This window comes from Corythoichthys intestinalis, chromosome 12 (assembly GCF_030265065.1).
Source record: "Corythoichthys intestinalis isolate RoL2023-P3 chromosome 12, ASM3026506v1, whole genome shotgun sequence".
Taxonomy (NCBI): domain Eukaryota; kingdom Metazoa; phylum Chordata; class Actinopteri; order Syngnathiformes; family Syngnathidae; genus Corythoichthys; species Corythoichthys intestinalis.
Genome location: NC_080406.1, coordinates 54,443,172 through 54,456,814, shown reverse-complemented (window position 1 = coordinate 54,456,814; position 13,643 = coordinate 54,443,172). Strand labels below are relative to the sequence as shown.

Here is a 13,643-nt window from a genome sequence, read left to right as displayed (position 1 = left end):
TGAATGATAACTGCCCATTTTTTGCTTTTAACCAAGAATCTAGGCTCTTTTGCTTTCATATCTATAGAAATTGCGCGTTTTAAGCATTTATTTACAAGAATTTTCAACTTAAAAAGCTCTTTGTTTTGTGACAGCCGCCATGTTGGATTTTGTCCAAAAAAAAAATTAAAAAAAATGAAGTTGCTATTTCTGGCAAAAACTTATATTATATATTAAATATTGCTATTGATCCTGAAAATATAGGTCATTATCTCTGCATTTGGCGATTTTTGTGCATCTAGCATAAAATCTGAGAATTTTATAGCCATTTTAAGTTTTGTTATACTTATAAAAATATAAAAATAATAAATCAGGATTTTATCATGGAACGACTGTGAATTTTTTGATGCTGCTGCTCATGGATATATGCCTAAGGGAGGGGCCTGTTTTGGTTTTAGGTCGTTAGTGGCTTTGGTTTTGAAAATATTGATTTTTTTTTTAAATAGGCCCCCTATGGATCGGCCCCGAGCCCCGTGTCCCGTCAACTGATAGTGAAGTCTATGACTCCGCCGCATTTATTTCCAAAACAAAAACTCCAACACACACTGTAGATGAACTAGAACGCTGTCTTTGTAGTAGCAGTAGTACGTAAACTATCCAGCATGCATGTCCTGCCATTGTGCACGCCTTGTATGGGGTAAAAACGGGAGCATGACAAATTTGCATCAAAACAGCCGTTTTTGGATGGGGGAAAACAAAATAAGATCCTCAGCACCCCCCTGCTGTAAGTGACTTCCAGCGCTCCTGAAAAAAAGCTTTTTATTTTCAATCAATGGTCGTGAATATTTGCAATTAATATGCGTTTTTGGTTTGAATTCTTTTTTTGTACCTCTTGTTCATTACAGTACAGTTGTACACCTCTGCTGTTTAAAAGCTCCATAACATGTATATCGTTAGAACAAAAACTTTCTCATCCACTTCATTCAATCCTGTAGGTGTACCTAATGAAATGATTTGAGAGTCTATATGTTTCATTAAAGCCACATGTGATAGTAGTAAGAAAAGTAAAGAAAGTTACAAGAAAGACAAGACAGAAGAGACGCTTCTAACCTATATAACCCATTATACCAATAGACATTGGCCTTGTGCGTGAGGATGCACTTGAAGGAAATTAACTTATCTTCTTCTCAGACACTTGAGAGAAGCAACATATGATGTCATTGTACAGTACAAAGAAAAAGGCTGTGGGTAACACGATTTGACATGTTTGACACTATCGAATTTTTGCTCGTTACATACTATTTCCGCCTCTGTTTGCCTTATAACTTAATGGTTGCTACTTGTCTTCGAAAACACACTCACAAATACACACATACTGGCTTCTGCTCAAGCTTGACCTGTGGCCTATACTACGAACCGAGTTCAACCTCCCCAGAAGTAATCCAGTTTACCATCGGGTAACCGGAGTTGACAAAACCTGGTTGTCTAGTTTGTGGTCAATCGGTGCTACGACGCTGATTATGAGGTTGATTAGTCGAACCTGTGTCAACCCAGTCAGAGTTACTGCGCGTTCACATAAAAGGGGGCGGTGACCAGAGTCAAACACTACTTGTGACGATGGCACGGGCACCTTACTTCACGGAGGAGGAATGCGCAATGATCATGCGGAATTATGAGGAATTAAAATCCACCCTCACCGCGAAATCCAACACCGCTTCGGCGAGTAGAGCGCAACGGGTCTGTTGACAGCGAATTTACAGATCGTGTGATTTGTGAATGCGTCAATATGCCAGTTTACTTATGTCCATGAAAAGAAATAAAGCCTGCTGTCAGGACAATAAAATAAGATTTGGTACATTAACAGTAAGAAATAATTGTCACGTATCACCACACGAAACAGGATGATTGTATGTTTAGTCCCCTTGACTGTACGAATACGTATGCTCTTTTTTTTAGTTTGGGCCTAAAAAATCCAGCCCGACCCGACCCGAGTCCGATCAATAAACTTGATTTGCAGGCCCGAGCCCGACAACCCCCCCCCCGCCCCCCCCCCAAAAATTATGTTATATTTGTGAGGACTCAGGAGAAGAAGGAAATGCGGGGATGCCATGCGTTGTTGCATAAATAAAAGCCCGTCTTTTGTAACGACTTTTCACAGTTAAACAAGAACGTAAGATGCATATTCAATAAACATTTATATCTTTTATATTTGTGCGTCTGTCCTATCAGTGGATTTGACATTTAATTTAATCTCCTCGAGTTGGCAGAAAAAAACGCAAGTTTTCTCAATGTTTAAATAGTCTACATATTTCTATGCTTATTATAAATGCATCAATTTGAAGCGTTTCCATACCCCACTCCGAATCGCACGGCATACAGTGCTCTTACGCAGATGTTCAGCATCACCGATGGAATACATATATTGTCCCTGGCGAAAGAGCGCCCGGACAGGCACACACAATCTGCGCGGTTGTGAGGGCCTGACTCGGCGGGTTACATTAGTGACGTCTGCCTAGATCAGTTGGCACAGGTAAAGAATTCCCTCAGCTGAAAATCTATATCTTTCATGGAGAACATCTTCCGGGTACGCCAGCGGATTATGGCGGTCCCGAAATACCCGTGCCCTCCGGAGAGAGCCCCTCACAATCCGCGCGCCAATGTCGTATGGGTCGTCCAAGTACGCTGTCATTGTCAGGAGGACACGTCCGCGGAGGAGTGCTGTTTAAATAGAGCGTGGTTAATTGGAATCCTGATGTTAAGCAAGATCTAACTCTGACACGACCAGGTTTGGCGTGTGGCGTGTGTTGCCATGGCAACACTTCTCGGTTCCAACATATCCACCTTTCGTAGTCTCGCATAGCTGCGAACTTACGTCGCACGTGATAAAGTTACTCTTGAAGTTACCCTGCTAAGCCAGAAAACCGGCTTCGTAGTATAGGCCACTGTTGTCTAATTAAACCAAAACATTTTAAAAACACAGCACACACTCAAGACCTACTGTAAAAGAATCATGAGTTACAGTTCCCTCCAGGGACTAATGGCTATGTCATGTTTGACATATTATGTCCGATTTTTTTATTTTTTTTTTAGCTGTGTTCACAGTATATTTCTTTTCTACAGCACTCTCCAAAAAAATCATCTGTAAAGTTGAGATTTATATCAATGAACTGTTTATTCATTCATTAGAAATTAATGCTCAAAACACATTTGGCATTGTTTATTGTAAAGGGTTTTATGCTGTTTCTGTCACAGGATGCCTCCATTGCCCATCGCTTCCACCTGATGAGGGAGAAACACCCGGAGAAGTTCAACAGCAGGTTCGGAGATGAGCATTTACTCCTCTTATTGGCTAAACGGCTACTTTGTTGCGAGCGATTTAGTTAGCAGTGTAGATTCATATGTATAACTGACATGTTTTATTGTCCTCACACTTTTAATCTGGAAATGTGAGCCAATCAACAAAAAGCAATGGATGCCTGCCATTGGCGGAATTGGACTTTTGTGGCAGGGGAGGCAAAAATGTTGATGACCCAGAAACGCAGGGTCAGCAATAAAATTAACTTACAACATATATGCTCCGATAGTAGCTCAGCCCATGCTCGTACATACAGGTATCCAAACTGTGTGTGGTTGTGTTCGTGCAAGTGTCAGCGCGCACATTTTTCTGTCTTACCTAGTGGAGAAATAGACACTGCATCTGTTTTGACTGAATATTCCAGCCAGGAACATTTGCAATAACACATTGAAAATGAGCCTTTTTTTGTTTTCCCTATTTTTTTAGGGGATTTCTAAATCTGGCTGCTTATGAAAGGTATACTTTTAGCCAAGATCGTCGCCCATAGAATATGGTACACCCGGCGGTGGCTCTGTTGTACAATTAACGTCTTTAGTTGGGCAAACTGAAACTCCGCTCACCATTTTGGCGGTGCTCTCTGGCGTTTCATGGTCCACATCTTCAATTCTTGGTTTTCGCTCAGTAGTAGATGTCGCTTTTGAAAGCTTAGGTTTGAAAAAATTACGTATATCCATCTTGCCTTTTCTGTCCTGAGTGTGGGGTTTTTTTGGGGCTAAGGAAAGCAAATGACTGTCTCTAGGTGCTAATCACATGATCTGTTTGAAAAATAATTTTGATCCCATTATAAAAAATAGTTTTTTGTTCATTTCATTCATTTTTGTTTTTTGTTTTATTGCTTTTCAACTTTTATATACAACATTTTACCGGCAATGTCTTCATTTTAAATTCATATATTGAATTAAATTCATAGATCATAGGGAGGAGGGGGCTATACCCTTATTTTTCATGTATGCTGCCTGCCCATCTGAATCTGAAAATTGATCTGTGACACACTATATACAGTAGCACAACAAAAAATCCAATGAAGTCCAATACAAAACTCTGTACGCTGCAACTCTATATGCTAAGCTTTTTCGTCAGGAGCACAGGTAATCGCAAAATGAAAAATTTTGGAGCACAGAAAAAAAATAGGAGCACAGTTTTTTATATATATCTTATATATAGTGCACAAATAATATCCACTTGCAGTATATTGGTATCTAAAGACAACATCATTGTCCCATTTCCTAAAGTAAAGTCGCCTAGCACTCGTGGCTAAATTCATCGATCCTCTTGGCTTGGCCCCTCCAGAGTGATCCTGATTAGGTCATCTATAGTAAATACTGCCAGGCTGCTTCTTTTGAAAACTTCTAATCCCATTCTAAGCAGAGAAGCCCCTTTCATACTGGACAACTGAAATAGGCAACATCATCAGGTGTACTACTAATATTCACCAACCATGGCCAGAACATATTCAAAACTATGGATCTACAGTATTACAAACATGAGAACTGTAACCTGGTTAAAGTTCACATGCAGGACTTTTACTTCATTTTTCCAAATATTGGTACAGTAAAAATACATAGTTTTGATTAGGGGACTAGGCAGAGAGGTCCACTACTAAGATTCACCAACCTTGGCCTGGGCTTATTCAGATTTGTGGATTTACAGCGCCACAAAAATGAAAACTCTAGTCTGTAACTTACCTTCTACTAAAACGACACGTTGCTCAGAGGAGTCGTATCATATTGTGCTGACATGACAGCGCACATAACATACATGTAGATGGAGCGGTTTTAAGATCAAGCGACTTTATTTCATTTTTAAATGATGACAATGGTGGCGTTATACATTTTATAGTGTTGAGAGTTTTAAGAATTGGGAACAATGCGAGCACACGGAAGTCAAATGCTTTGCCGTCCGGTCAGAATGCATTTGGCGTAATGCTTGGATTACAAGGGTGCGCTAATTTTAAAATCCACTCATTTGACCACGGGAACACAAATGTACACTGGCTTGACTGCAGTTTGCTTCTGCTCTTTAAAATATATAAAGAACATCAGATTGTCTTCTAGCGTTAGCCAAGGGAAGAGTTTGAGTCAATCTGTTAGGAATTTAGTTAGTGTTAGCAGTGTCACTGCTAACACTAACTGTCGGCATACAGTGGTATTAAAATGTGTTTGATTTTTTTAGGAATTTCTTACATTTCTGCATAAAATCACCATCAAATGTGATCTGATCTTTGTCAAAATCACACAAATGAAAAAAACTGTGTCTGCTTTAACTAAAACCACCCAAATATTTATAGGTTTTCATATTTTAATGATGATAGTATGCAAACAATGATAGTGGAGGAAAATAGGTCAGTGAACCATCACATTTAATATTTTGTGCCCCCCCTCTCCCCCTTTGGCAGCAACAACTTCAACCAGACGCTTCCTGTAGCTGCAGATCAGTCTGGCACATCGAACAGGATTAATCTTGGCCCATTCTTCTCTACAAAACTGCTGTAGTTCAGTCAGATTCCTGGGATGTCTGGCACACACACAGCATCTCAATGTGGTTCAAATCTGGACATTGACTCCAGAATGTGTATTTTATTTTTCTGAAACCATTGTGAAGTCTTCATGCAGAAATATGAGAATTTCCTAAAGGTTGAGATACTTTTTCATACCACTGATACATATACAGTCTGTACATATATATGACGAAGAACACAGACAAGACTGAAAAAGCAGTTTCTGCTCTTGCACTCCTCTTTAAAATAAACAGCTGTATTTTAAGCCAAAAGAACTGTTGTTTTGATAGAACAATATGTTTATATGCTTCCATAGCAGATTAATGGCGCATTAAGCCCCCAAACTATTTTTAATCTGTCCGTTTTTCCCTGGAAACCCCCGTTTACAGACGTCGCATAACTGCTTTTGTTTCAACACAGCCATAAAACGAAGGTAATTAATTATATTTATTATTCAAAATGTCTGTTATCTTTAGCTTAGAATTATTAATTGAAGTCTAATATTTCATTTAAAAAAAAAACGACTTTAAAAAAAGTATTCACTCGCATATTCTAAACTTTTAAACAGATTACGTCACAATTTAAAAAATGGTGTCTGCAAAAAAGTCAAGGATATCTACCTCGTAACTATCGCTTAATTGTTTTTTTTGTTTTTGTTACTGTCACATTTTCTCCGATATGTTAGATGATAAATAATCGATCCAAACAAAGGAAAATTGAAAAACAACGTTTAATAGGGTTAATATATGAAAAAGAAAATCTCGACCACCCCTTAAGGTCTGCGATTTCTGCATCGCGACCCTTGTTATACTACCATGTTTCAACCATAAAATCCTGCTGTGGCCATTCACAGCTATCTCTTGACACTCAGTGATACATGCTACATGGAGTTTTTGGATCGAATCAAGGTAAGTACGCAATAATATCTCGTCAAAATCATGGCGTCTTTAATTATGCTCTCTCATGCTCTCACCTCCAATTAGGGTTTAGGGGTTTAATTTTGTTTTCAAAAATGCCCTCCTGTTCAAAAAGTTTCTTCCACCAGAAAATTGAGATTTTAAGCTTTCCAATGAGATATCACACATGCATATCAGACAATTTTGAAAGTTGGCCAAATTGCTGTCCCAGTGCGGAACTTCAAGTCACCTGTTTTTCGCCATATATATATTTATACATATATGTATATATGTATTGTAAGGTTAATTTCTTGCTGACAGTGTGATCCGAGGTCATCAACATGTGTTGTGCCCCCTCCCACAAAAGTCAAACGAACTCTGCTTATGGCTTTAAAGCACATTGTTGATCTGTTGACCACATTAGTCACATAATGTATGTAAACCATCCCCATTTTATATTACTACCTTTAAGTATTTTCTTAAGGCATCTTTAGTATATTCTGTCTGTATGCATCTAAACAAAACAAGCTAAAAGTGCACGGTAGTATTTAGGGCGTCAAATTCGCCTCTTGTAGATATTTCGCAGGTGTAGCACATTTTGTCAGAACACTGTTTTTTTCCCTACTCTCTCTCATCTCATCCTGTCTTTCCTGTTCATTTTGCTTTTGCTGCTCGTTTTGTGAAATATCGACAGTGCTGTCATGCTCAGTAATGTTCATTTCGGGTTCAAATTGAAAGGGCTGAACAGATGACGTGTCGACAGTGCTGTCATGCTCAGTAATGTTCATTTCGGGTTCAAATTGAAAGGGCTGAACAGATGACGTGTTTATGTCGCTAGAGTCATACTCTGGAAGCCCGGCAGCGTAACCATGTGACGTCACCGGCCTACGACGTCAACAACAATGGCGACCTACTGGTTAAACTAATTTTACAAATTGTATCAAAACGAAAACATCAAGAGGAGTTTCAATATCAAAGTGTTTTAACTCATAATAACGTTTATCTTCTAAGAACTACAAGTCATTCCTCCCGTGGATCCCTTTAATGCATTTGTGTGGAAACTCCCCATAGGATTTCCGCACGCAGCACTTAAAGAATCCTCATATGAAATATTATGAAAGAAAATTTCTTTAAATATAACCGAACAGAATGTTGACAGCTATGACTACAACTTCTCTCATCACTACATGTCGGCGATCCCGTCGTCTGCTGGAGGTTGTGCCTCATCAATTTTAAAGCCCACGACAACTTAATGCATAGCTTTCAACAACTCTTCCCCCCCTATCTTGGAATAATAATAATAATGTTGGAAGCTGGAACCTTGCAGTGTAACACTAATAAACTATTTGAGTGACAAGTGAGCTTCTAATGGCTGCCATCACACTGAGCCCCCAGCGAGAGCGTTAAAGTGACACTTAAGCGACACGCTAATCAACACTATTTACAGTAAGACAACACTGAAGGCTATTGTTCATCTGAGAATGATCCTCCGCCGAGCTACAGATAGTTGATTGACAGCGACAACTGTGCCATTGTGGAGATGACTTGGCACTTTGCATCCTATTTGAAGCTGTTTGACTTGAAAAGATGTATTTTCTTTCATTTTTTAATATACGAGGGTGACAAGATGATCGATTGCCTTTGACCCAGCCCTCTTTGCCACGCACACACAGACAACCTCAACCTTCAGCATTACCTTGCCGTCCAGGGCCTGTTTGAAAAGACAGTGTGTTATGTGAGCCTAGGTGCCAGGGATGTTTCACACAATCTAACAAAGCTAAGCGTTCACATGAGGGGAATGACCCGCAGCTTGACGTGAGTGCTGGAAGCGGAGCTGCATTCTTCATAGCCATTTGGCTTTGGAAACAATGAGTTCAATGGCTCAAATCTCACTGCAAACAACTATCCAACTAAGCTGCACAAAAATGCCATTGAGCAACGCACAAACCCCATAAAACTGTTACACAAGACGTCTTGTAAAATGTATCTGTCACCATTGCAGTATATGAGCGGACAGAAAAGAATAAGCTAAAGTTAATTTGTTTTTATTTCCGTTTATTGAATCTCAAGTATTAGAGGCAAAACACATAGGGAGGCGACGCCCGCGTTCAACACTTTTTCTATGGAATGAGCGCGACAGGGCGAAAATCGCCAACACTCTTGAGGCGAAGCGACACGCGACGTTCGTGCACGTGAAAATTCGCGCTCGTGCATGTATACGTGCACACGCAGACCAGTGACGTGATATAAGAAAATAAGAAATGGTTCTATTTCTATCGCTGGAGCCTGGCAGTGCAACCAATTAGCAACAGATTTACTGATCGACAAATCAATTGTGAGGACAATGGGCAACCTGGAAATTGACATCCATACGCCACACTTTGTCAACGTTATATAGGCCTATAGGGTTTCTTTCTACAGTACTGTCAAGAGCCTGTTTTTGTTTGCATCTGTAATTGTAGGTTTGAGAATAAAAATAATAACTTTGTCAACATTCATTTTGACTTTGTTTTACTTGGAATACAAGATGCTCGGTGTCATTTTTTACCTCAACCCGCACAATTTTTCAAGTCTTATTTAAGCTCCGCAATGGTGACGGTTGCCATGATAAGGATTTAGCTAACCGGCTTACGTATAACTCACTGGCTGCTTGGATAGGGCGTCCATCACTGTCAATGGCAACTATTCTGATGAATATTTATATGCGCAAGACCAAAAACAATGCTAAAATAAGTCCAAATGTTGCTTTTGTTCTCATTCATGTCATGACTTATTGGTTGGATTGCATTATTTTGTACATTTTCAGTTTTTTCACAATGTGAAATCAATGCCTGAATAAACCTTTTTTGGGTGTGTTTTGTTTTTACCTTTTGTCTGTAAAGAAAAAAAACTTTGTCAACTTGGAGGAGCGTATCAACACATTGTTTTGATACCTCTCGGCATGATTTCCGGGACAGCAGCAAGCATAGGAAGTTGTTGGCTTTAAAATGCCCTCCAAATTTATAGCCAATCAGAGACAAGCGATGGGGCACAGGCAGAATTGTCGTTGCTTGCCGCTCCAGTGGCATCGCGCCCCGGGTGTTGGCTTTCAGCTCAACAGTGATGGCTTTCGCATTTCGCCATCCCTCATCACCTCCCGTGTGTTTTGCCCCTTAATTTGCTGGAAGTACCGGTGTGCTGTATTTTTCTTCACTTCATCCATTTTACTGTATCTATGGTTGAAGGTTCATAAAATATGAGGCCCTATCCATACAAAAAATGTGCCAACTGTGCATCTGTGTACTGTTACATCAATATCTATGCAAAAACTGTCATTTGCATTATCATCAGGTCAGCCATCTGCCTCCATGTATGAGTACTGTAAATTGTCATATACGCACTGTTGCGCTTTGTTATATCACCACTACATCAATAATTGCAGCTAGTCACTTATTCACTTCATTCCCAATCTGTGTACACTGTAACCTGTGTTTTTATATTAGCCTTTTTGCACTTTTGAGTTTTATGTGGTGCACATTATGAGGAAGCTTTAAATCTTGTTGTGCTCTGTACAATGATAAAAGCTTTCTATTCTATTCTATTTAATTGATCTATTGATTTTGTGTTTCTACATGTGTATGGACTAGTGTCCGTCAAGTTGACCATCGACCTCTTGTTCATAATTAGCTCTTTTCCATTTACGCTGCCTTGGGAAATAAAGTAATCAACTGATTAGGGGGAATCAGACGTCAGCACCTTCTCGACACCTACTCCACAACATTGTGGCTGTGTGAATTGCATAATTGAGAAGGATTTTTTTCCCCCTATACTCATACTTTGTAATAATGTTTTTAGCGGAGCTTCTTTTCTTGTACAGACTTATCTAATAATTATAATCCTTTTTAACGTTCTGAATTTTTCAGACTATCAGCCACTACTCTTTCACACCTTATAAATGGATTTATTATTTTATTTATTTTGACAAACAAGCTTTATATATTCTCGTTCAAAATAAAAAAAATAACATTTTCATTTCATCTCGCACCGCGGCCCAGCACATCATGTTGACGTTACCACCGAGAGTGCGTTCAGTCTCTAATGATGAGAAAGAGTGTTCCATTATGACAACTCGTGGGTATCCACACATGCTCGACTTGAAGTCTTATTCTCCAAACGCACCGGTGGTTAGTGATAGCTCCATAGGTTCTTACTTTATTTTTGCCAGAAATGCCCACAGTGACTCTACCAGTTTCACCGATGAGACACGGCAATAATAATCACTAACTCCATTATGCCAATCAACAGAACAATACAGTCACATGACAACACTTCCAAAGACTTTCGGTCGGAAGGCTAAGGTCACTCCAGCCTGTTTGCTCAAGTTGTGTCTTTAACGCATTGTGAAAAATCAACTATTTGATAGTGCTGTCAGACGATTAAAATTTTTAATCGAGGTAATCACAGCTTAAAAATTAATTAATTGTAATTAATCACAATTCAAACCATCTCTACAATATGCCATATTTTTCTGTAAATTATTCTTGGAATGGAAAGATAAGACAAGACGGCTATAGACATTACTGTACATAAGTTCTGTATTTGTTTATGGTAACAATAAATCCACAAGATGGCATTAACATTATTACCATTCTTTCTGTTAAAGGAATCCACGGATAAAAAGACTTGTAGTTCTTACAAGATAAATGTGAGAACAAGTTATAGTAATTTTATATTAAAACCACCTCTTAATGTTTTCGTTTTAATAAATTTTGTAAAATTTTCAATCAACAAATAAACTAGTAGCTCGCCACTGTTGACGTCCCCGAGTGGTGACGTCACAGCCGTTCTTCCACAGTGTCTTTACGTAGTGATTGAAATACAACAGAAGGTGTCAAAGGCGAGTTGTAAATTAATAAGAGATCTAGCCAAGTTTTTCTAGTGTGTTTTGCCCCTCGACTGACGCCGTAGTTTCCGGGTTCATTGTACCTTACGTTCATTTGAGTGTTGATTTCACGACGTACAAGACCTCTGATAGTTTGTATATTGTGACTAAATATTGCCATTTAGTGTATTTGTTGAGCTAAACGAAATGATTGAATAGAGTTTGACCAAAGTCTGAGTAAGTTTTATGTGTATTTTGCATAGCTATTTTTGTTGGGAATGCCAGTTCTCTTTGCATTGAGCGCTTTTCTTTTTGTGAACATTATTTTTGAGAGATAGGAATATTATTTTTGTTGTGCTTTCAGTAAATGATACTGTAACGACTTAACCGTTCCGCCCAAATGCATGATGGGAAGGTGGGCAACCATGACTGTCAGTGGTGGCTGCAAATGGTATAGGTTCTGCGTTTTGTTCAATGAAGTGTATTAATTCAATTCAATTCAATTTTATTTGTATAGCCCTAAATCACAACAAGGTTGTCTCAAAGGGTTTTGCAGAGGCAATATGATACACAATCAGAAACAGCAAATGAAGCAAACAAAGATGAATAAATACAGTTCAAGTCCTGGGCATCCCCCATCCTCAGACCCTCCATGTCGGCAAGGAAAAACTCCAAAAACGTCTTTGGGAGAAAATGAGAAACCTTGGGGAATACCACAGTCAGGAGAGATCCACTCCCAGGACGGATAGACAGGAAGCACCATGACTGCTAATGGGAATTAGCAGGCGAAGTTACAGTCCGTAAATATGCAGTGTAGTAAAGGAACAAGAAGAGGTCCATCTAGCCAGATGAGACGGGGGTAGCAGCGCGGACGTCCATCCAGCCAGGGGTCCGGACAGTCAGGAGGCTGCAGATCAAAAATACCCCTCCCAAGGGGACACTGGGTGACTAGTGATGAAGAAACTGGACAACTAGATATTAACATTGGAAAATAGAAATAAAGACAAGTGGTAGGTAGAGTGAGAAAAAGGAGATAGAACTAACCCTAACCTTCCCCCAGAATTATAGCTTCTAGTGCAGCTTACACTAAACTGTGAGTCTACTCCGACTTCAACTAGCCTGACGTTTTTAATCTAATCTTAAATGTGCAGACTGTCTCAGCTTCTTTAATATTAGCTGGAAGCTGATTCCATAAAACAGGGGCTTGGTGGCTAAAGGCTCTAGCTCCGACAGTACTTTTAGAAACCCTGGGAACTACCAGTAGACCTGCATTCCGAGCGCGGAGTGTGCTATTGGGGCGGTATGGAACCAGAGCATCAGTGAGATAAGATGGCCCCAACCCATTAATGGTCTTAAATGTAAGAAGGAGGATTTTAAATTTAATTCTAAACTCGAATGGAAGCCAGTGAAGGGCCTGGAGCACATGGGTGATGTGCTCTCCTCTATTGGTTCCTGTAAAAAGTCTTGCTGCTGAGTTTTGGACTAGCTGAAGACCTTTTAGAGAACTTTTAGGACAAGCTGCAAGTAGGGAGTTACAGTAGTCCAGTCTCGATGTAACGAACGCGTGAATTAATTTTTCTGCATCGTTTTTAGATAAAATATTTCTAATTTTGGCTATGTTGCGCAGGTGAAAGAAGGCCGTTCTGCAGGTTTGTTTAATATGAGCTTTAAACGATAAGTCAGGGTCGAATAGAACTCCTAGGTTTTTAACTGCGGTGCTGGAGGCTACACTTACATTGTCCAGAGTGACTATCTGGGCAGCTAAAGAGTCTCTCACACTTTTCGGGCCTATTATAAGGACCTCTGTCTTTTCAGGGTTAAGTAGAAGATAGTTAGTGCTCATCCAGGTATTTATATCTCGGACGCAGGTGCTTAGTTTGTCCACTTGCCTGATCTGCTCTGGTTTAATTGATAAATACTATGATAAATAGTATGTCGTCAGTGTAACATTGAAAGTTAATGCTATGTTTTCTGATGATATTACCCAGAGGAAGCATATAAAGCGTAAACAAGATGGGCCCGAGGACCGATCCTTACGGCACACCATAACTAACT

The 13,643-nt window shown here is 39.5% G+C and overlaps 1 protein-coding gene across 5 annotated transcripts in view; it reads left to right on the top strand.

Annotated features, from left to right (window-relative positions):
• LOC130926713 (diacylglycerol kinase beta) overlaps window positions 1-13,643 on the top strand; it is a 273,453-nt gene that overhangs the window by 171,950 nt on the left and 87,860 nt on the right. For all 5 annotated transcript variants that reach the window (XR_009066272.1, XM_057851809.1, XM_057851807.1 and 2 more), the window contains one exon: window positions 3,232-3,296. Coding sequence is in view for 4 of the 5 variants with exons in the window: in XM_057851809.1 (XP_057707792.1) it covers window positions 3,232-3,296 (65 nt within the window). In the remaining variant the exon portion in view is untranslated. The remainder of the gene's footprint in view (window positions 1-3,231; window positions 3,297-13,643) is intronic.